Source organism: Meleagris gallopavo, chromosome 22 (genome assembly GCF_000146605.3).
Source record: "Meleagris gallopavo isolate NT-WF06-2002-E0010 breed Aviagen turkey brand Nicholas breeding stock chromosome 22, Turkey_5.1, whole genome shotgun sequence".
NCBI classification, from domain to species: domain Eukaryota; kingdom Metazoa; phylum Chordata; class Aves; order Galliformes; family Phasianidae; genus Meleagris; species Meleagris gallopavo.
This window is the reverse complement of record NC_015032.2, coordinates 5,631,481-5,655,849: the sequence shown is the minus strand read 5'-3', so window position 1 is coordinate 5,655,849 and position 24,369 is coordinate 5,631,481. Positions and strand designations below refer to the sequence as shown.

At 40.1% G+C, this 24,369-nt stretch overlaps 1 protein-coding gene across 1 annotated transcript in view; it reads left to right on the top strand.

Annotated features, from left to right (window-relative positions):
- The first annotated feature begins 1,898 nt into the window (after positions 1-1,898).
- RTEL1 (regulator of telomere elongation helicase 1) overlaps positions 1,899-24,369 on the top strand; it is a 36,791-nt gene continuing 14,320 nt past the window's right edge. The window contains 27 exon segments of the mRNA XM_019622193.2: positions 1,899-1,918; positions 2,000-2,154; positions 2,972-3,170; positions 3,431-3,524; positions 4,143-4,224; positions 4,841-4,901; positions 5,164-5,239; positions 5,699-5,783; positions 6,724-6,789; positions 7,243-7,396; positions 8,012-8,050; positions 8,715-8,793; positions 9,233-9,330; positions 10,854-10,909; positions 12,957-13,031; positions 13,660-13,744; positions 14,822-14,954; positions 15,113-15,226; positions 17,295-17,335; positions 18,509-18,594; positions 18,826-18,903; positions 19,441-19,489; positions 19,492-19,517; positions 20,991-21,134; positions 21,799-21,914; positions 22,455-22,578; positions 23,334-23,487. Of these exon segments, the coding sequence (XP_019477738.1) occupies positions 2,053-2,154; positions 2,972-3,170; positions 3,431-3,524; positions 4,143-4,224; positions 4,841-4,901; positions 5,164-5,239; positions 5,699-5,783; positions 6,724-6,789; positions 7,243-7,396; positions 8,012-8,050; positions 8,715-8,793; positions 9,233-9,330; positions 10,854-10,909; positions 12,957-13,031; positions 13,660-13,744; positions 14,822-14,954; positions 15,113-15,226; positions 17,295-17,335; positions 18,509-18,594; positions 18,826-18,903; positions 19,441-19,489; positions 19,492-19,517; positions 20,991-21,134; positions 21,799-21,914; positions 22,455-22,578; positions 23,334-23,487 (2,416 nt within the window). The 5' untranslated portion in view covers positions 1,899-1,918; positions 2,000-2,052.

The following is a 24,369-nucleotide window of genomic DNA, read 5'->3' as shown; positions in this document are numbered from 1 at the left end:
CCCACAATTCTTCAGCCACTTTAATGAGAAACAACCCCCCCCCTTGTGAGATTTTGCTCTCTGATTTTAGAATACTCAGGTGCAGCAATGACAGGCTTGCCAATGCTGGCACTGCAGAGTTGGTCAAGTAAGGTAAATGGTGCAGAGAACCAATCCTCCAGAAGGATAAGGAGCCCTCAGCCAGTGCTGACTCACACGGCCCGGACAACAGCGTGGCTGCTGACTCACGCTCCTTTTTGGGTTTGGTAGCCTTCCAGCTCTTCTCTAAAAGTAACACTGCTTCAATCAACGCTACCTAAATAACCCTAAAAATAATCTCATTTGATATAGTGCTGCTGTTATTCTTCTTCAGTGTAGGAAAGTTATAAGAAATAATGACAAAAAATTCCACGTATTTGTGATCATTTTTAAACCTTTATTCGCCATTATAAACTTACTGCTCACTCTCACAGTGTTTCAGTTTTAATAAGTCATTTCTTTTCCAGCATAATCTTGCACAATGAATATCAAGTTAGAGCTCTCTGGCACATTCAGAAACAGATGCAAAATAAATTGTTACATTTTGTGTGGAGCACTGCAAAGCACAGAAGGAATAACTCTAATCTCTCCAGCCCATTAGCTGCAGTTAAAGACAGTTTACAAGCCAGGCAAGTTCAGCTCAAGGAGCTTAAAGACTGGCAAGCAAAATAGCCACAGAAGTAAACTCCCCTAACCGAACACAGAATATACCAGAAGTCTGAGATCAGGTTATGCAACAAACTCACATTTAAGGTCTGTTAAGTATTTGAACACTTCTACATACAAACATTACCCCTTGCAGTTTGCTAGGAGATATCTGTCAAGATACAGTAAATTAAACCACATCCTGTTCTGCATCTTCACAGCAACTGTCTAACAGCATGGGATGCTGCAACAACGCAGGGAGATGCATCTGAAACATTTTTTTTTCCTACTTTCCTCCTCATGTAAACACTTAAAATATAGTTCAGTGAAAATTGGGGATCCAGGTAAACCACACCTACCCATTTATTACAAGAGCTGCATGGTTTGCTGGAATCTTACACACAGAGATCCATGAGGACAGAGCAGCTCAGGGCTGGTTGTGACACATGAGGTTTGAGGGGCTGCAGCCTCCAGGCAGCTCCTGGCCACGTGCACCAGCGACAGGAGGCTGAAGGCAGGCAGAGAACTGTGCTGAAGGGAAGCAAAAGGAGAACAAAGAAGCAGTACATTCACCCTTAGCAAAAGACACCTGCCAAAATTCACTACTGTTCTTACTGCAGAAGCCACGAGGCCCAACAAAATGAAAGGGACATTCCTTTATCTACCAGGCAAGGTGACTCCACAGCAAACTCTGCTATGTGGCTGGTCTGTGCAGGGTGCCAGGTGTCCAGGGCAAAAAGCAGCTCCAGAGAGAAACCTCAGCCGTCCCCATCACCCTGAGCCTCTAACAAGGTGAGGAGATGCTCCAGCCACTACTGACACACTGGAGGGACACAGCCCAGGGGGGACAGGCTAAGAAAAGCGGCTTCTTGGCCCCTTTTAGCGACCAACCTGCTGTCTCCCAGGGCCTGAGCCACACAGCGGCTGAGCAGGGTAGAGGAGCCTCTCTCAGGCTCAGGCCCTGCTGCCCTTGAGGACCAAACCACCATCAGGGCTCGGCCCCTCCCAGCCCACGGCTCCTAGGACCTCCACAACAGATCACAAGTGGCGGCACAGAACCCCCAGCCCCATCGCTCGCCCCAGGTCCAGCCGGGACGCAACGCAGCCCACTCAGAGCCCCGCCGCGGCCTACACAGGCCTCGTTTCCTGGACAACGCCGGAAGTCTCGCGAGAGCGTGAGCCGGAAGTTACGCAACGCGAGGGGGGCGGGAGGGCGCGGGATACGGAGCGGGGATTCCGAACGGCGGATCGGGAGGTGGGGGCAGCGTTACTGCGAGCGGTGCCGGGACGGGAGGGGGGGACGGCCTTGAAACGGCCTTTCCACGTCTGTCTCCAGGTTCTTATCGGCCGCTAACGGCGCTGCTCCGTTGCAGGGGTCGATCGGCAGCGATGCCCAGGATCACGCTGAGGGGCGTGACGGTGGATTTCCCTTTCCAGCCCTACGAGTGCCAGGAGACGTACATGGCCAAAGTGCTCGAGTGCCTGCAGACGGTGAGACCACCGAGCGCAGCCCCGCCGCCCGCGTCCCTCGGTGCCGCATCCCCACAGCTCCAGGGGTGCTGAACCCCCGCCCCCCGTGCAGCTGTGCCGCTGCATCGCCGCTCTTTGCGAGAGGAAATGCCTCCTGATGCCCAGCCTGAGCCTCCCCTGGTGCGGCGTGAGGCCATCGCCTCTCATCCTGTTGCTGTTATCTGGGAGCAGAGGCTTTGTAGCTGAAATGTTGTGCGTCGTGGTTCCTCTTACTCTGGGCTTTAGACTGAGCTCACTAAGTCGGTTAGACGGTCCTACAGGTCATGCTTTTAGAATCACAGGCTCCTAGAATCACAAGGTTGGAAACGACCTACGAGATCATCTAGTCCGACCGCCCTCCCATCACCACTGCTACCACAAACTAAACCACATCTCGTAGCTCCTCATCCAGACGCCTCTTGAACACTGCCAGGGATGGCGACTCCACCACCTCCCTGTGCAGCCGTTCCAGTGCCTGACCACTGAGAGAAAAAGTTTTTCTTTATGTCTTACCTAAACCTCCTCTGGCACAACTTGTGGCCATTTCCTCAGGTCCTGTTTGCCTAGGAGAAGAGGCCGAACCCCTCCTCATCACAGCCTCCCTTCAGGAAGTTGTAGAGAGCAATGAGGTCTCCTCTGAGCCTCCTCTTCTCCAGACTAAGCAATCCCAGCTTATAAAACTTCTATATTGATACGTATTTTTCTATTGTATGAGAAAGCACAGCCCTATGCAGTTGTTTTAGCTGAACCTCCAAATTACTCATTTTTCCCTTATTCCTTTTATTTCTCTTCAATAAAGAAAGTAAACGGCATTCTAGAGAGCCCTACCGGTACAGGAAAGACCCTATGCCTGCTCTGTTCCACTCTGGCCTGGAGGGAACATTTCAAAGATACCATCTCAGCCCGCAAAATTGCACAGCGTATGAATGGAGTCGAACTCTTCCCTGATAGACCCATGTCTTCCTGGGGCAATGCTGCCACAGATGGTGACATCCCAGGTGAGTTCTTTGATTTTTATACTCAGTGGGAGTGATGCAGGAATGTTCATGAGCACTTGCTTTTATTTATGTATTTTTAATTTTTTTTTAGAGCATTAAAAGTGCATTTAGCTCGTTTTATGTGTGTGAGTAGTTGTGTGACAAAATCTTGCTGTCTTTATGCCATAGCACCAGCTGGGAAAGGAAACTAATAATATCCCATGTTCTTCTTGTTGTGCTAATAGTGGTTTTCTGCTCTTTTTTCCCCCTCTATGTGACAGCGTATTACACAGACATTCCTAAAATAATTTATGCATCCAGAACTCACTCTCAGCTTACACAGGTCATTAACGAATTAAAGAACACAGTCTACAGGTAAATATGATTTAGGATGGTGCTCCTATTTAAAGAAAAGGTGGAGGAAAATACTGGTTTAGTTGCTGTCTGAATTTATGTCTGTATAAATGTATGGAGCTATAAAAAACTGATACTCACTGAAATGTAGCTCTCTTAATGTGCATGTGTACAACCTGGAGTTCTTCATTGCTTTTTTTTTCCTTCACTTGTAGAATTTCCTGAATTCAGTCTGGTTTAGGCTCTTTATTTCACACATTTGCTTCTGAAATTCCTTGCATTAGTTCTTGTCATAATCTTATTCATGTAAGAATGACAGCTCTCAAGAAGCTTGCAATAGGTGGCAGCCCCAGCTTATCTGGCTGATCTGTCATAACAAAACCCAGATTTTCTACTGCATGATGTAAGCTGCTACTCATTACCTCCCACTGTTCCTGGGAGAAATGTAGTACTATGAAGTGTATCTGTGGCTGTTGTAAACAGACTAACTCATTGGTTATGATTCTGACCTGTTTTCTATGCTCATCTATTTCTCATGAACTTCTCACATTTGAGATCTTAAGCCCCACATAGGTTTGTTCAACTGTGTTCTTTCTTGCTGTATTTTTAACACCAGGTTTGTATATTCTGTTTGAACAGGCCAAAGGTATGTGTTCTGGGTTCCAGAGAGCAGCTTTGCATCAATCCTGAAGTGAAACGACAGGAGAGCAACCACATGCAGGTGAGAACAGAGCCTTGAAAACGTGTAACAAGAACATGCTAGGCTGTTTTTTATTTTGACATAAAATGTGTAATTCTGACCTCCAGCGACAAAGCCTGACGTTGCTTTATCACTGGAGGCTGTAGTGAAAGATACTCATTTTTTTCATGAGCTTTGTGGAACTTGCCATATCTATTTTAGTGCAAAATTTGGTTTGGCATTTTTGGTAGCATCTTCCATTTGAAGGAGGATGTGATTGTGTAGAACATGAGAGGTGATTAATAGTTTGCAGTTTATTCGGGTCTGCACTTCAGTGTTTTTCAATGGCAACAACCATTTAAAAATAATGCTTCAGTGATTGCTTTACCTGTTATTTTTATGAGTAATGTCAAAGGCTGCTCTTCAGAAAAATGTAGTAAAATATAAGCAAATTTCCTCCAAACATGTGAGTGTTCTGTGCCACTCACACACACAGAATGTAACCTCAGGGGAACAGAAGGATGCCTGATTTTAAAACTGAAGAACCCTGGCCTGTGTTTATTCATTAGGTGGCATTATGGATAATGGATAACTCTTGATCTCTTAGCTCACTTCACAGTGCTTGACAAGCTGTGCTAAAAAGTACTTCATTTTGCAGATCTATATGTGCCGAAAGAAAGTGATGGCTCGTGCTTGTCATTTTTATAACAATGTGGAAGGTAAGCTTGGCTGTGGGAATAAAGCCCCATTTGTTGGTGAGGGATTTGTCTGCTAGGCAGGTAGAGAAGTCTGAAAGAGTAGGCAGAGTCTCTGTGTGTATTTGTATGTGGTATGCATGTATATGTGTGTGTTGTGCTCTGCATTCATGTTTTTCGAGAACAAAATGTAAGAAGTGGATGAGTGTGATGACCAGGGTAACAAGAAGTCCTGGTGGGGTACCTTCACTTCAACCTCTGGTTGTAATGTTATAACTGTTCACAGAGAAGTCTACAGAGAAAGGACTGATGGATTCAATCATGGATATTGAAGATTTGGTTAAAAATGGAAGCAAGCACAGGTAGATTTTCTCTGATCTTACTCCTCCTTACCAGTATTTTGATTCTTGCTTGAGTCGAGGCTTCCAATGTCATCTGATGTGACAAACATTGCAGTTTTGTTTCAGGTTTAAGAGAATGATATGACTGATTTATTGAGATAAAATAGCCTAGCCCAGCATTTACTTCTTGCCTACGGGTTTAAAAGTATAATGCAGGAAAGAATAGCACTCTTTCTCGTTTAATTTCTTTTTTCTTTGTTCAGCTGAGCTGCGTGCATTGGTAGGCATATTTTCTATACTTTGTTATATGTGTTGCATGGATAGAACTATTTGCCTGAAAATCAAACATGTCAGTTCCAATTCATTAGGAAATTGACTAGAAACCACTGAGAGCATGAAACATAGTACATGAATGATGAATGCACTCAACATTTCTGCAACTATCACATTATAACCTGTGCTACTTTTTTTTTTTAACAGAGCTTGTCCTTATTATCTCTCTCGAAGCCTGAAGCAGCAGGCAGATATCATTTTTATGCCTTACAACTATTTATTGGATGCTAAGGTAGCATATCTTTGTTTTTAAATACAATCTTCTTATTTTTATTCCAGGTTGACTTTTAGTGGATGAGCTGTTGAGAACAGATGCATAGCAAGGAAGTGTATTGTGTGCTGTGCTTCAAAAATAATCAAAACTCATTTCAAGTGCAGAATCAGGGGATGCCCTTTTGTGGCTTTCTCTATTTAGTTTTACTTTCCCCCAGTTAACAAATATTTTCTGTGTTGTTTTCTTTGAGGTCTTGCTCAAATTAGCTTTGCAGAATATGATGTCTTTGTTGTTTGATTATATTTACCTCCTGAAATCAAACCATCAGTGGCATACTTGGCAGTGGCTCTGCACGTGTTTTGAGAAAGTTTTGTTTCTGCAGTGACCAACATGGCTTGTAGAGTGAGCGTGAACCTTTCCATAGAGATTGTGGACAGCTCTTGTACATAGCTGCTGGCTTTATAAAGAGCTGCTGCAATAAGTTGTCAATGTTTCACAGATAAAAAACAAAACCTTTGAGAACTTTCCTGAGGAAACAGATCTGCTAACATCTTGCAACCAGTTGTTACTCATGAATTGTAGGTGAAGCTGGATTAAGTTCCTTTACTGCGAGAGGCAAAAAGATCAAAAACCTCTGACCACCTTAAGCAAGGAAGCATTGTGAAGTTAGATGATATTTTGTTGCTGAGGATGTCCTCAGAGCATCAACTCGCAGCACAGATGTCACAAGAATAAATTTGCAAAAATAAAACCAAAAAGCAAACAACACAGAAATAATCCACAAGCTAAATCTCCCTGGTTTACACCTCACTCCTCCCAGATCCCTATTGGCAAAAATGATGAGTGAGTTTAATTCTGATAAACCTGTAAATCCTAGTATGGTAGAAATGTTTTCTTCTTTAATACGGTCTCAGTTGTAATCTCCATAAGTGTTCCTCATTCTCTTTCTCATCTCTAGAGCCGACAAGCTCACAACATAGAGCTGAAGGGGACTGTGATAATATTTGATGAAGCTCACAATGTGGTAGGTTTGTTTCTGTTCTGTTGCCTTTTCTCAGACATCATCCAAAACGAAATACAGACCAGTATTGTATAACAAGTAATCTGTAAAGTCTGCACTCAACTGTGTCCTCTGTTAATGTCATTTATCATGGTTGTATGATCACTGATGTAATGTCTGTTAAAACCTAAAGAGATTTTGATGACTCTGATTTGCTGCTTGATGGATATGATAACTTTTTATAATGGAAGAAAAAAAAAAAGAGAGTAGTGTTTAGGAAACATTTTCTGTGTTCCAGAAAAAAAGATGCCCAGTGTAAGTCAAAATCTTAAGATATTTGAAAACGTCCTCCATCCTGAGCTTGGAGAACAGAAAGGAAGTCAAGTCTGCTCACCTACACATTATCATCTGTGAAACCATCTGACCAAATATCACCTTGTACAGTCTAAATAATGCTTCCATTCCTTGGTATTTTAGGAAAGATTGTGTGAAGAGTCATCTTCTTTTGACCTGACAGCCTACGATTTGGCTTCAGCAATTGATGTTATAAATGTAGTACTGGAAGAACAAGCCAAAGTAGTTCAACAGAATGAAGTAAATGCTGAATTCAATATGGAGAGCATCAGTTCAGGTGTGTTGGCAGCCACAAACTGCTGTTTTACTGGGAAATATAACTAGAAACTAAATCTTTCTGGGTGATTGGTTATTAATTATGCCAGGCAAACACAAAGTCTTTGGCCAAACCAATGTGATGTAAAATGCCATGTGTGTGGTAACTGTTGAGTCACGGCCTAAAGCACTGATTGAGCACCTGGGGAAAGGACCTGGTCAGTCATGAGAGCACAGGTGAAGGCAGTTCAGCTGTGAGACAGGCAGGGATGGAGCCGGGCTGCACCTTTCTTAGACCTCACTTAAGGGTTGACAGCTACTCTCTGGCTGGAGATCCCTCCTTTTGTGGAGTTTTCCTTGTGAGCCTAGATCTTCAGAGACAGGTGAGCACTTTTTCTTTGTAGCTCCTTTTCTACGCCCTAGTCCTTTTGTCATTGTGCTTCCTATATCACCATTCCATTGAGCTTTCTGATTGTTACAGTCATGAAAAAGGACAGTGAATGGAATACAGAAAATGTTTTTCTTATGTACATAGTGCTAACTTCCACACTGATAATTTCTGAGAAGGCTTGAAGAAACTAGGTATGAAATGAAACAGATGTGAAACACTCCTTAAAATCTTTCTTTTCTTCAACAGGGCTGAACATGGAACTTGAAGATATAGCAAAGATAAAGAGTAAGGTTCTTTTTATTTTTCTTCTGTTTTGTTGTTAAAAATTGTTACTGTAACTATTTCAAAAGGTTAATTGGTCAGCATCTAGATCATCAGATTCATCTACTGTTAACAACTGAGTCATTCATAGAAATCTCTGTTTTTCAGAGAGTTTTGTGGAATGTTTAGTTGCAGTTACTTCCCTGGAAGGTGAGACTTGGCAGATAAATGCATCCCTTGTCTCTTTGCCAGAAGTTCCTTCACTTTGTAATGTTGCCAATGTATTGGTTGCATCATTCTGCTGTAAGAAGGTGATGCTGTGTAGTGATTGTATCAAGGGCTTGAGACATCTGTTTGCAAAGCATTTCCATGAACTTTCTCCATCTATAGATATTTAGATATTTAATATTTAGTTAGCAACTGTATTTTGTGAGTACCACAGATTTAATCTAAGAGGTCATAGGTTGAGGTCATGGAATTTGTTAAAGTTTAATACAAATATTTAGAGATGATGCCTAGGAAATTGGCTTTAATCACTTTAGCTTGTTTACAGGATCAAGAAAACAGCTAAATTGCTGTCCTTTCTGGCAGCTTTTGCAGTAAATTGCATTTGAAAAAGGGATTCAGATGAGTTCCTGAAGTGAGTTTCTATGATCTATAACTATTTTTCCTTTTGGTTCCCATAAAGAAATTCTTCTTCAGCTAGAAAGTGCAATTGATGCAGTGGAGCTGCCACCAAATGACAGTGGAGTCACCAAAGATGGAAGGTAAATTTCTTCTCGTTAATGCATTTGTGTTAGAAGAATAAGTTCTAAACCCAGATTAAATTGAGTTTAGTGTGAGCTTTCTGCTTATGAATGTCCTTCTGTGTGCTCACATAACAAACCTGCAGTAGAACAAAAAATATGTCACTGTGCAAAGGATTTCTCTGGCTGTTAGGGTTAGTAGTAATATTCTGGTTCCTGGGAATAGTGCTTATTCAGTGTTGCAGCTTTTCTTAAATCACCTTATGTAGCAATCCTTATTTTTGATGGGAAATACTTATTTACCTTCCCATCTTTTATTCTTTCTTACTGAGTTGAGAATGTTTTGCAACTAGATGGTGAAATTGTTGCTGTAAAAGAGTAGTAGCAGTTGTTGTGTCCATGTGATTATTTACAGTGTTTACCCACTTGTGCTTTTTTTTTTTTTATTTCTGAATTGCAGCTACATCTTTGAACTGTTTGCAAAGGCCCAAATAACATTTCAAACCAAAGCCTCACTCCTGGAGTCACTAGAGCAGATTTTACAGTTTCTTTCAGGCCGTAAGTCTGTAAATTTGGACTTTTTTCTCTAATGTAAGTAATTGGAAGCTTGCAGTGTTTGGGGGAAAGTGGAGAAAGGCATCTTTGAATTTAAAATCAAAAAATCTGACCCTGAGAAACAGTTTGTTGCTAGGTCCTCTGTAGGGAAACATCCACTCATGAACTAGAATTTATTTTAAGAACCAATGTTGTGTCAAAACCTGAGCATTTACTGCTGTGTGTTTGCACATGTGCACACTGTATGGGGCTGCTGAACCGCTGCCTGAACCTCTGATTGATCACCTGAGGCGAGCAATGATTCAGCCACGGGAGCACAGGTGAAGGCAAATCACCTGTGCTGCAGGAAGGGGTGGAGCCTGGCTGCACTTCTCCTGGAGCCATTTAAGAGCTGGCTGCCAGTGGGGAAGGATCTCTTCTGGAGATCAGCTCCATTGGAGTTCATCTCACGAGCTCAGGACAGGGTGAGTGACTTTCTCTCATTACTCCAATATAAATTATATTTGCCAAGCTCCTGGATATATATTTCTATGTATACCATCTGTATATCCATTGATTATACAGCACACCTAGAGGATTCTTGCACATAACACTATTCTTCTACAAAACCAGAAGGAATGTGTGAGGAGAGCTTGCTGACGTTTTTACTGATGGTGCTTTTTGTGTGTTGAACTGTTCCTGGCTCGTGGATTAATGAGATAGTAATGTTGGGAGTTGCTTGATGATCTTTTCTAGGTTTAACTAGGTTCTGTTATAGTGTCCATCAGCATCTTGTTCTTAATTGGCTCTTCTGCAAGGAAGCAGGTCCAACTTTGACATGTACTAAGGAAATAATTTGTCATGTCTGCTTAACAGCTCATTCTCATTAGCTGGCTTTTCAGTGTGAAAAGAGCAAGCTCTCTCCGTGGAGCATGGAATGTAGATGATAATTTCTGCAAATGCATCCTTTATGGGCAAATCTGTCCTTCCCTTTTTCCCCCTAGTATCCTTCTCTGGCTTAATAAATGTGTATCTTTGCCATTTCCATGGTCAAATTCTCAGTGTATTTCATATGTTGTTCTATTTGCTCCTCTATAATCACTGCGTTAAGCATGGGATGACTGTAAGGGGCTCTTACAGCTGTAGCAAAGGTTGCTTTTGTCTCTGAATAACAGGATACACAAACAGTTTCCTTCTTTCATAGGACTAATGTTAGTTGTCTGAGCTCTTGAAAATGTAACCATATGGCTTAAGCATGCTTATCTTCTGCCTTAACTACCTCCTTCCCTTCTTATTGTAGAAGAGCCTGAAGAAGTTGACATAACTGTTACAGCTTCTTAATGCATCAGAAACATGAAACTTACCTTGGAATGCCAGTCTTATATTTCTCCTTTCATCTTGAATAATGATGAAAACTTGAAATAACTCATTTTGTTTCAGATAACATTTCCAAGTTATGCTTGCAGGGTGTTGTTCTGTTCAGGTGTGCATGCACAGCAACACACATGTTTGTATTGTAAAAGTAATTGTGATGTTCTTCTTTGTAGGCACTGGGATATTTATCAATACCTCAGGATTGCATAAACTCTCAGATATTATCCAGGTAAATAATGAATGCAGCTGCTACAGGTGCCTGAAATACAGAAGAGTTGGTTTAAAAAGCATTCAGTGTCACTGGAGGGAGCAATTTTTTTTTTCTTTTAATTGCATGTATACTTGTGTATTTCCATCAATGCACGGGTTTAGAGGAGAAAGCTGCTGCCTAATGAGACAGCCTTCTTTGATTTTTACCCTGCTTGTTATTTTGTAGTTTGATGTCCTGTTTGGTGAGCTAGATTGAATTTTGTCTGGGTTTAGCCTCCACCAGGTGGTGCTGGGTTATTGGGCTGTGCACATTTGAGCATCAGTGTGTGGGGATGTGAGTCCTCAAAAAAAAAAAAAGACAGGCTAAGTTTAAAATTAAAAAAATTAAAAAAAGCAAAATTACTTTGACTGCTTTTTTTCTTTTTCTTTTCCCATTTAATGATTAAGTCAGGAGATCTGTAAAATAAAAATCCTTTTTGTGCCATAGGAACTGAATGTAATACTGGAAGTGTGTGGGCATCCATGTGTTGCTGACAGTATTCTCACTGCTATGCATTTCCAAAACATTGATTATGAGAACCTGGGCCCCTAGAGTAAGAGGGTACAGTGGGCCTGAAGTTCAATTGAAGCTGACCCCAGTTCTGGTGTGCTTGGATGATGCTCAAATATGGAGTAATAACATTTGGAGAGCTTAATGTTCAAACAAATAGTACATGGCAAAGCATCTTAGCTGTATCATTACACATCTGGAAATCTGTTGCCATTTGGGATATATATTCCCTGTATGGAGCACAGCTGTATTCTCAGAATTTGGTGATTTTTGAAGCCTGTATCTGTCTGAGTCACTAGGGATCACTAGGTTGAATTATATCTTTTCCCAGCAGTGAACTAAGACAATTATTTGTGTCTCTTCTGGATCATAAGGATCATTCTCCATCGGTCTTTAATAGGTAGATTAGTTTTAATGTATGTTGCTGGTTGCTTTTCTGTCTTGCTTTTATGTGTCAGGGGTTGGTGCTGTTCTGTTTTGGTGGTTGTTGCTATTGGTTGGTTTTTCTTTATGAAAAATTGCATCGGTGGCTGAGTTATAAGAAAACCCACAAGTATGGAGACTGGCAATGGGTGGCAGTGTTCAGTCTCAAGCTTACAGCCAATGTCTTCCATGGTAAAATACAGCAATTCCTTCTTACAGAGCTTTGCCTTCAACAGTTAATTTATTGACAGTTTTTTTTTTCTTTAATTACTAATCACTTTTTTTAGAAGAATACTTACTAGAATCCTGTTTGCATGCCCTGTCCCTGACTCCTTTTCAGAAATGTTTTTCCAGGAATTGTACTTCTGTTTTCTCCTTACTACTGGAGAACATCTTTCTTGTTAACTAGCTGATATTCCTGTGAGCTCGAGAATTCATTTTAAATGTCTGAAGAAATTTTGTTTAGAAAAATTAGCGGGATTTATAAATATTTGAGAACCACAGCTGGTTTCATGGAAAGCTGTGTGTTTGAAACTGCATCCCTTGTAAGTCATAAGACATCAAGTACAGGAAAGAGAAGGAAGCACAACTCTGTTCTACGTTTGTGTGGGGTGTTTAGAAGCTTTTCATGTAAAATGTGGACGAACAAATGCAATTACAACTTGATTATTTTCTCCAGGCAGTGTGTTATTAGGGTAGGATACCACAGCTGGAATTTTCAGCAAAGGGAATTCCAAAAGTTCTTGCACACGCAGTTGTGGCTCTCTGTGATCTCGTGACCATGCCATGTGCTTGTGTTCTTGAGCAACCAGGAGTCAGGTACAGTGTGAATAGTGATACTATCGTTGGTATAATTTGAATATGTTTAGATTCTGGCTTGTATTGCTCAGAGCAATGAGGAGGACCATTAGCAAGAATTGCCTGTAAAAACGTGCTTGTTCAAAATTACCTTATTGAATAAAAGGAGCAAGGAGATAGATTTCAGGTTATCTCTACAGTGATTTTTCTGGAACCACTTCTCAGTGCCAAGGTATGTTAATTTTGTTGATAACTGTTGTTTAACCTTTCCATGTCATTATGTTGTTTCTTTTAGACCGTGTTCAACATCGATCTTCCAGAAGACACAACAAGTTTTTTGCCACCTCAGTCGATATCCAGATATTATAAGGTATGAAATGCTTTCTGCTCTGCATATTTCCTAGATAGCATTTAATGTCTGTGCTTATGTATTCAAGACTGAGAAGGATGGTATAGCAAATTGTGGTGTTGATTACTGCAGGATTATGTAAGTTCCTCCAGAAAAAGAAGAGTAGTTAAATTAGGTCCCACAGAAAAAAGGGGACCTATGCAGTAATTTATTGAGGAAGTTCTTTTCTTAAATCTAAAACATAATAAGGAAAGTACAGAAAATGTGAATTATTGAAAGTGTTGCAGTTCTACAAGAAGTATTGTGTTCTCCTGGCAAACTCATCTTCTGTATTACTCGGATTTTGTAGTTCTGTTTGTGAAGGAGTTCTTCGTGAGGCTTAAGTGAAATTTCAGGGCCACCAATGAAATGCTGCTTCCATAAACTGATTGAGAATGGATGGTTAAATTACTATATGCTTCTTTGCTCCTTGTTAAATGAACTGGAAACAAAACATGAAAGGCAGATAGGGAGTTATACAACCTTAGTATGACTATAAAATGACATTAATTGTGCTCCTTTCATGAACTAGCTTTTGGGGGTGGTTGGGGTGAAGTGCAAATTCATTTCTGCAGCAGTCTCTAGGAGCATTGCTCTTATTTTCCTTCAGGTACACATTCATCTGGATAACAGTAATCAGAAGAAGAAGAAGGAAAGGACAGATCTCTGGGATTCATCAGCTGCAAAAAAACAAGGTACAGAGCTCACACTTGGGTTCGTGCAAAAGCTGGGCTGAAAACAAGTCAGCTCCTTTCTTATTAAAGAGAAGTGGATGTCCTCTATCTAAGACTTCTTAATAGAATGTTTTCCAAGGATCTTTGTAAATACCTTGCCTCGTAAAGGTCTACTTAATTATTCATCTAAATGCTCTCAGGAATATCAGTATTTGTTTTACAGAAGTCATTTTGTTAAGGGCTAAAGCAATGTTTTTCAATGATTGCTTTCCCTCAATTTTAGTTGTTTTTTTTTTCTTTCACATAATGTCCTCATAAATGTTTCCACAAAATATGTATTCCCTCTGCTGTTCTGAGCAGAACGTGCTTTGTTGCTCTGCATCCATTGTCTTCCTGGGACATTGCTCAATCAGAGTATCAAGTTACAGGAATAATTTAAGTGGATTTTGCTAAGTGTGCAGGGAAAGGCTAGCAAAAGCACTAGATTTATTGCACAATTTGGAGGATTTGTAAATAGAAATAATACAAAGCAGTCACAACATTCTTCTGTGATGCAGCAAACATATGGATGTATCTGCTTCTAAAATAAAAACTATTTGCAAGTACCTGTGCAACAGTCTAGCAATATCTTGAGACTTGTACTATATGTAAACCTGGCAGAGGCCAGAGGTGACTGATCAGATCTCCAGTTTCTCTGTAGTTGTGTAGCATGTTTTATGGAAATACTGCAAACCTCTTAAGAATAGCTGTTTTCAAGGGGTTTTGCAGAAATAATTTACTTGAGTGTAATTATCTATAAACTGTGATTGGTGAGGATAAGTGACGTAGCCCGAGATAGCTGATGAGATGACCTAATCCACTCTGTGGTTCTATGGTAGTAGAATGTACTTAAAGGTATGACTGAGCAATGACATCTTAAATAGTTTTGAATAGCCATAATGAATTGGGAAGGACAAAAGCAAAGCACGTATACCTGGGATTTTAGTTTCATATGCCAAGATTCTTTAGTTTCAGAAGTTCAGCTGCTGCTCTGTGGTAGTCATATCCTATTTTTCCACTGTACAGCATGCCTTATTGTTTTCTCTTTATTTGGTGCAGGAAAGACCTTAAGCTATTGGTGTTTCAGCCCTGGATATAGCATGCATGAACTTGTTCGACAGGGAGTCAGGACAATTATCCTTACTAGTGGGACTCTCTCCCCTCTCTCATCGTTTACAATGGAAATGCAGATGTAAGTCTCTGGGTGTGTGAACAGTGACATTACTGAAAATTCAATGATTTTTTTTTTTTTTTAATTTTATCTCAGATCTAATTGAGTGTTCTGGACTGGTAGCTAGTAGAGAATCAGAGAGGGCTTATGACTTCAGTCTTGCTTCTGTGTTTCTTCAGCCCTTTTCCTGTTCTCTTGGAGAATCCTCATGTTATTGATAAACGCCAGCTCTGGGTTGGAATCATTCCCAAAGGACCTGATGGAACTGTGCTCAATTCTACTTATGAGAGAAGGTAATGAACTTCTGTATGGAATTCTGCTTTGAAACCTTCAGTTCTCACGTCTTGGGTTCTGAAGAAATCAGTGGTCTCTGCAGTTCTTTTCATGGATAAACGCTGGATGGATAAAAATGGATAACAATACCCTTTTAGGCACTACTGTAGGAAGTTTAAAAGTAGAGGGCTGGAAGGGAGTGAGTATCAGGGCACTGAGTGCAGTCTCTAAGTAACTGATTAAGGACTAAGTACCAGTTTTTAATGCCCCTGACTGGCCTCACGTGGGAAATCCCCCACAGATCAGAAGTGAAGCCTTTTCATCTGAGAAGCGAGCTCAGGAGTTGCACTTGCTGTAGCAGTGTCTCCAGCTCTGTTACAACCACACCTGGCCCTATTGATCTGCCCCTGACTTGCTGACTGATCCCTCTCCATGACTTTATCTGACAGTCTGGACTCATGGTTGAACCTGACTGCTGTCTCTGAGTCTTTCCTACTTGCTTACTCTGATGTGGCAGGTCCCCTCCTTCAGATCATCCTCAGGTCCCACCTCCCTTCATGTTGCAGAGCAGTCTGTCTGTGCTGCCATAGACCCTCATCCTCAGTTTACTGGAAGCTCAATTAACTTGAAACATGCCTGGCCTTTGTAACAAATATTTTTATGCTTAAAAATTGTTGTTACAATTGGCCTGCCTTTCACCTCTGCATTGCCTTCTTAAGGAAAACATATCCAAATCTTTTGTTATCTTTCTTTTCTCTGGTCTCTTTTTTTTTTTTGTCTGTCTTTCTGTTCTTTCTGCTTTTTCTGTAAAAGAGATAAAATTAGTGCCAGCAAGGAGTGCTAAAACACATAAGTTCATTATATATTGACTTCTATTCCCTAATAGGTCATTCTCATTGAGATCTCAGCATATTATTTTAAGAGGTATTTTCATGCTTTGCTGCACCTTACAAATGTTTCTGTGCTTACCGATTCTCTGAAGGTACTAAAGAGTGCCAGTGCCTTTGTGCCACTGTTGTTTTAGATTCCAGTCCTTCTGTGGTACTTTGAAATGAAGATATCCTTGTGTATGTATACATGTTCTTCCATATAATTTTCTTCCTCATTGTTTATGTTGGCTCTTTCAGCATTATATCTGTACCTCTAGAATCATAGAATTTTGCCTGCTTGCTGGCCCAGCTTACTCTTGTTCAGCAATACAGAATGATCCAAGAATAGGTCTCAAAGAGGTTTTACTTCATGAATGAGATGCATGCCAGATGTTCCATGGAACTGGAAAGGGGCTCAACAATTCTAAACGATTTTGACAGAGAAGATAAGCCTGGAAAGCCCTCAGATGCTGTTCCTTGTTTTTTGGAAGCTTAGTTTCAGTGTATTTTGTTGAAGATAATGTCTTTCAAGGAGGAAAGGTTGGGGATTTCCCTGCCTCTGGCCTAAAACGCCATTTTGAAGAGAGGGAATGCAGTGTTATGTTTTGACAGCAGCTGTTTGGTGATACTGATATTCATAGCTCTCATAAATTTGGATTTTTTTCTTTGTGCATTTGAGCTTCCTGGAAAAATAAAGTATGAGAAACTGCATGGAACTGAAAAGAAAAAATCATAAGGGCATGAGAGAACAGGTGATGTGTCAGTCAGGGCTGGAAGAAACAGATAAATGCTGCTCATTGTGGAACAGTGCTTTTTCAATCAAATTAAGTGATTCACTGTGCTTATACCTGCAGTAAACAATAACCATAGCAACCAAGTTTATCCCTTTTGCCCCTGCAGCCTCACCACACCTAATTTATCTGTAATTATTTTAAATTGTTGTAACGTTAGTCAGGCTTCACAGACTAATCTATGGACTTTTCTTGCAGAACTTGTGTTTCTAATATGTTAGTATTAATCATAAACTCATATGACTGCCAGCGATAAGATTTGATAGTAATAGTATCACTTTGTCACAGTATTGCTTGGTGTGGGTGTTTGGGAGCATACTAATCTGCTATTTCAGATCAATATCAGGGGAGGCCAATATGCATGAAAAGTGTACAGAAGAAAGCAGAGTGAATGTTACCTGTTTGTTTTTTCTTCTTTTTCTTTGTAGATTTTCAGAAGACTATTTATCTTCTCTGGGGAAAACCATTGGTAAGTGAAGGGTATGGATTTCAAAAACAGGTTGCTGCACAGCATTTTTAGAAATCACTTGGAAGGTTTCTGAAATGTTAAAAGGAAACAAATGATAAGACAGAGAAAGGTAAAAGATTGCATTGTGTATCTAAGTACTGTCTGTTTTTTCATATGCTCCTGTTAGCTCAAGCAGCTGGCTTCTGTAGTGATGTATGAAAATCAGTTTGGTTAATATTTCCATGTTAGGAGTTCACTTTTATTGTCAGCTCTTTATCTCTGGCTCACAAATATCCTTCAGTGTGGTGAGAAAGCAGTGCAGAGTAGAAAATAGATGCACAGAGATTATACTGCCAAGCATCACTTCGCAGAGCAATTAAGGATCACAAGAAGCTGATAGGATTTCATGTGATGTATGTGAATGCAGTTTGTCAAGCTGATCTTAATTCAGCATTTCTTTTGATCGTGTTTTACAAATATAATAGAATTCTGAAACTTAATGCGTGAGAACAGAATAAAACAGAAGTGTCTGTGCAGACTGACTGTGGTATGAAAGGAATCTTAAATCTTTGAAAGTTTCAAGGAAGAGAAAAAAAAGTTGGAGAGAGTTCTGAGTTGTTCCACATGGCCTCAATGGTGAACTTAGAAAAATGCTTTCACAAAATAAGTTGAATGATTTCTCAGTGTGGTGTATATACTGTGACAGGTAAAGTTTCAAAGTCAGGCTTGAGGTACTTCATCTATTCTGAATGTTTAAATTGCAAAGGATAGAGAATGGAGAAAACAACAAGGGAAAAGAAAAGCAGATCTGAAAATAGATCCTACTGTCACATGGGAAAATACAGCAGATGGTGTTGTCTCTTCCTTTCCTAGTCTTTGGCATACTCATAATAAGCTTTATTCAGTTAACATGACATTTAGAAAACCTGTAATGCTAGAAGTGGTTTTCAGAAGTGTAGCATTTATGGGGTAAAACGTGCTATTAGCAACACCAAAGTCTAGAGTTTCTTGCTTGACAACGAGATTATTGAAAGGATTTAAAGCAAAATCCTGAGGCACCAACCTTCGTGTCAAGAAAGCAGGAGAGATTTTGGAGCTAAGCAACACTGTTAGCTTATTTTTTCCTGCACAGTCTCTACAATCCCCGCCAGGAGAAAAGTGTCCTGAACGATTCATTTATCTATCTTGTTGCAGGTAATCTTGTGCGAGTTGTACCTCATGGACTGTTGGTATTTTTCCCATCATATCCTGTCATGGATAAAAGCCTGGAATATTGGAGAGTATGTTAATTGTTTTTCCTTCATAGGTGGTTTGGTTGCACACTTCAGACAGTTTACAGTTATGCTATTTAAGCATGCTTATTAAAAGTGTGTCTGCCCCCATCTCCATGTGTTTTGCATGGGGAGGAGCAGATGGTGGTGGAAGCTTGAGCATATCCTTTCTAACCAGAATTTCTGTAGAAGTTTGCTTTCGTGTGAGCATTTCTGATATGCTCATTATCTGTTCAACAGGAGCATGATTTTGCTAAAAGAATAGAAGAAGTGAAGCCAATGTTTGTGGAACCCAGGAATAAAGGAAGCTTTGCAGAGGTAGGGAATCTGCACTACATATCTGTAGCATATCTGCAAGCTATTGAGATGTTTAAGTACCTCTCTAAGCTGTGCTTGGGTGTTGATTTTGTGTTCCTAGGATAAAATCAAAATGTTTGGAGTACTTCTTTGAACTATGTTTTCTATTCAGCTTTCTTTTATTCTTCCACCTAGTTGTGCATGGTTTAGTCTTCACATGGAATCCAGTGAATGTTACAGTGCTGTCTGCTTGCCACTGGATCACGTGCTGTTGATTATTATACGAAGTCCCATCGTAGCTTTCTAAATTATTAAGATTTTCACAGTTTCTGGTTTCCTTTTTGCTTTTACATAGCCATTCTGCATGCTTCTAAGAGTTGGTAATATCCTTGAATTGCTTTCCTGGTTTGCATATTTTGTTCAAGGATTTGGAGAAATACATTACAGTCCATGGGTCTACTTTCTTTTCAGAAGTATCTGATGTCAATCTTTTATACTTGCCCAGATTAATGGAGATAGTTTAAGCAAAATTTGCATTAACCATGTTTTACCTTTTAGGTAATAGATGCATACTATGGTAAAATTGCCTGTCCTAAGTCCAATGGTGCTGCTTTTTGGCAGTGTGCCGAGGGAAGGTAATGTAACTGAGAATTTATTTTGTCTGTGATCAGATTACGTATCACTTTAAATTTAACAAGTATGTTTATGTTGTAACCATAGTCGAGAGAGGGAAGGAGGGAGGGGGAAAGTTAGATGCCCTGAAGCCTTTTTAAATTTATGTCAAGTACATGTATGTTTAATTCTTGTTTTTGTTAGAGATGCATCTCAGAGTTCTCTACAGGGGATGAGCATCATGATACTTACATTTCCTCTTGGCTACGAACAGAAAAGTTTGACTCATTAGATGAGAACAACTTTGGAGGAGAATTAAAAGAAACAATTGTGCATGTTGGAATGACACTGATTAGAACCAGAAATATTGCTCAACTTTTAAGATGAACATTAATTTCAAGTCCTCTGGATGCATGTGGTGACCTTTCATTTGAGTGTTGATAAATTGATTTATGATACCAGTGGAAATATTTGTGATGTTGCAAATTACTTAGACTTTTTGCTACTGTTTACCAAAGGAAACTCTTCTTCTTCTGAGCCTTCAGTGCATTTTTTCAGAATAGTTGTTGGATCAATTAAGAAAAAATGTAACTATGGGCAGGGTTCTACTGAATATGCCTGTTATTCCAACATCAGTGTTTGAGAGGAGTAGCATCTGTGGAGAGACAGTGCTTTGCAGTAGCACATCACTGAAGAACAGACAATTTACATTATTGCACTTGAAGGATTAATAGTATGAAGGCAAAATTGGAAACACCTGAGGAAATAAAGCAAGAGTTACGTTGCCAAAGACGTGCTGTGGCTGCTGCTGGTTTAAGCAGAATAGAGTTGGTCATTTCACCCACTCATCCCTGCCATAAATTCTACTGCAGCTGTTTGTGCAGTATGGTAAATGGGAGAACTACAAGACAAAACAACTTTTTTTTCCATGTTTTTGATGGTTTTTGTTCATTTCACAAACTAGTTTGCCAGCGCAGCGTGGGACACGAGTGTATACAGGGCTGTGAGTGACAGCTGCTTGGACAGATGTAAAGATATAAGCTTCACAGCTGGTAATGTCTGTAGTTTCTGAGCAGGTTCTTGGTAGCTTTTAATTACTGCTTTGAATTTTTTTTTTGTTTATTTTTAATATCAAAAGTTTGCCGTGTTCTTATTTCATCTTGCTAACAATTAAGGCTATGGAATGTTGAAGAGATGTTCTGACTTACATTTGAGACATCTTCTGAATACAGCTGTTCTGCTTATCCAGGAATAAGACACATTATTAATCAATAGTTTTGGCAGAGGTATAATTTGTCAGGGCCTCCTAGAGGAAAATACCAGGTTTAAAGTCACAGTAATAAAAGCAAAAAATTTTGCTGAAACTGTAATATATTCACTCACTGCACTTGGCTAGGGACTTAATTTAATAGAGGAAGGAATTCCAACAACTGCTGAAGTTCTCTGAAATATCACTTCAAATCCCGTTGATCATGAAAATCCCTCTCTCTCTTCAGGCCAGCGAAGGCTTGGACTTTGCAGACATGAATGGACGAGGAGTCATCATTACTGGCCTTCCATTTCCTCCTCGTTGGGAGCCCAGAGTTGTTTTAAAGATGCAGTTCCTGAATGAAATGAAAAAAAGTAGTATGGGTGCACAGGTAATGCTGGCCAGTTGTAACTTTTCAGCTGCTTGCAGGTTTGTTGTGCCTTCTTCCCTTCTTGTCTCTGGATTTTCTTCCTGGCCTCGTAAGATCGTGAATGTCAGACAACCTTAGGAGTTTGTCATAAGTATATTCATGTATTTCTGGAAATGATAAGGGTTCCAAATTCTTTCTCCACTGACATGTTTGCAATCAAATACGGCTCAAAAAACAGCGTAATTAAAATTTGGGTCAAAGTCTTTGCGTTTCTTCTTGCAGAAAGAGGGTGAGGAGAAGAATTGCATGTGCTGGTTGGTTTGTGTGTGGTGGTTTTTCTTTTTGGTATTGTCTCAGGCATGAGAATGAATGGCATCATAAACTTAGTTTATTATCCTGCAGGTTAGCTCTTAGGTTCACTGTATTATTTAATACCTGTTTGAATAGCAAGGAAGTCAGTGCATCATCTAAGTAGCTCCTCAAGCTGTGTATTACCACTTGAGTTTTCTGTGTCCCAGCTGTGATTCTTGATTCAACCTGAATTTGGCTTTCCTAGGCTTTTAGAGATTTTTTTCAGAAGATCTTGTTGATACATTAAGTGATTTTCAAATAAGTAGTGACTGCATGTCACAAAGAGTATGTTTTACCTGGTGTCTGATATTAATTCTTTCTCTACATATTGCAGTATTTATCTGGGCATCAGTGGTACAATCAGCAAGCTTCCCGAGCTGTTAACCAGGCTATTGGCAGGGTCATCAGGCATCGCCAGGACTATGGTGCTATCTTCCTATGTGATGACAGGTGAAACCTTGGCTCTAGAATATAAACTTATATCAACACCTTTGTATCCCAACGCATTTATTCGTATTTTCTAAGTGTGCTTGCGTTACTGTTTGGAGAAGGCTACAATTAAGTAATTGAATGTGTAAGATAATTGCGCTGCTTTGCAGAAGTAATTTGTTACCACCTTTGTTTTATATCTTATCCACCTCTCATTTGAGAAGGTAGCCACCAGAACTGCAGTTCTGGAGGAGATGAAACTGAGGAAAGAGTGTAATGCTGAGGCAACAGGAATTTAGCTGATAGCCTTCAATGCTGAGGCTGACAGGGCATGTTGGCCAACAGTACTACTGTTGCATAGTTAAAGATTTTAGGGTTGAATGATATTAATTGGGTGATGGCACAGGATGTGATAACAACAAAGCCCTTTTCTCCTCTGTGCAGTCTATTACATTTGCTGCACTATTTTCGTTGTCTTTCCGTTCCTCCCTTATCCTAGCATTTGTTTAATTCATTTAGGCCGTCTGGCAAATAATTCTTTCCTTTTCTATTCCTACACAGATTCACAACTGAGAACGTAAGGGGCAAGCTGCCTTCGTGGGTCCGCCCTTATGTGAACGTTTATGACAACTTTGGGCACGCAGTCAGAAGTGTCTCAGTCTTCTTCCGTGTTGCTCAAGAAATTGCAAGTATCTTTTAAAAGCCAACAGACTAAAAACTTTTTAAATAGTAATAGAAATGCTAAGATGTGAGAGATATGAAGGAGTCGCTTCTAAACAACCTTTCTTTTGGGGCATCATTGGAAGTTTTGTGGAGAAGGAAGTATATCTGAGTGAGCTATGACAGGATATGTTGTCTTTGCACAACTCATTAGGTTAGATCACAAAAAAAACTTCCTTTTCCAGTCACTCCTAAATAAACAGTGTCTCCACTGGATGGCACACAAATACAGAAACTGATGTTAGTATCAAAAAACTTCCTGGCCCTCTGGGAGAAGTTATATACAACAAAAAGTCAGTCGAACCCGTAAATGTAGATCTAAGCTGACTGGTGTAAAGAGTGAGACAAACCCAGAAGTTATTACACTTCATGACTGGGTCATCTTTACTAATATGGTGTCTCTCTTTGCATTAAGAAGCTCTTTTTCTCAGTAGTAGTTTCTCGATATAGAAATTAATCCTTGACTTTGTAATGTGCTGGAGAAAGGCGTAGCAAGAAATGGGCTGAGGGCCAGAATGGGAAATTCCTTGGCCTCCAAATGGAGACTAGGACTAAAATAAACATGACAGACTTGAATGATTTCCTGGAAGATACTTTGACCAAATACGAGTTGTTCAAATACGTGATGTCTTCAGGTCATTGACAGGATTTCTGGTTGCAAAGGAAGTGGAGTGGAAGAGTAGCTTTTGCCTACTGTAACGTTTTGTAAACTGCTTGCAGATGCCCCTGCCTGCGGCACAATGCCTTTCTGGCTCTGCTGTTACCCTGAGTGAAAATGATGTGGAACCTTCTACTTCATCTGAGCAGATCCTCTCCCTGCAGAAAGCCAAAATTTTGGATGACCATGTTCCCAGTTTGAAGAGGAAAAGGATGGGTAGGTTGATGTCCTCACAGATACACTTGTTGTTGTTTTAAGATAAAGCAGGAAAGACAGAGTAAGGGCTTAGAAACTGGGATAGGAGGGAAAATGCAAAGGGCTCGAAGAACAATGTCAAAGTTTGATCAGAAAGGACATAGCTTGGTGCTAGGAAATCGAGTACCAAGTGCAACTACTGAACAAAGGTGTGGCATGAGAATGTCTCTTGCTGGGAAATTAGTGGAATATCATTGTTCAAAAATTAAAAACTGGAACTCTGTTGTGACTAGCACTGGCTTTCATATGTCCTTCTGCCATTAGTTGAAAGTCCCCTTTAGTTGGATGAAGTTCCTTAGTCCTATGTAGTGATCTGGGTAAGAAAACAAAGAAGGTGTTGGCCTTCAAAGAAAACAGTATTTTAAAATTTGTGGCTAGCTAATGTAAAATAAGAATCTCTGATGTGAGAAATAGCTTATTTCAGAACGTTCCAGCCTGCTTTGCTTCATTTCTGAACTGCAAAATAAAGTGTGTTTATAAACTGATTCCGAAGAAGTTATGAGTAAGTGTGAGACTGAGTCTGAGAATGACACTTCACTTTGAGTCTAAGCCAGTCTGACTGCAGGTTGTCATTTATAAAGAGGTTGGCTTGGCCACCTCCTTTTTCTCCCTCAATTTCCATCTTTGCAGTTATGTTGAATCCATCTATTGTGCAGCTGCAGAGCAATTCAGATGAGCTTATTCAGCTGTTCACTTTTCATCCACGTGAATGGTGGATCCATCCTGAAGGATGGGTTGGAATACATGACTGAAGTGAAGGTAGAGGGGAAAAAGCTTAATTATGTAACTCTTTCAGTGTAAGCTTTTGATGGCACTTCTTAGCTGTAACAGCAAGCTACACTT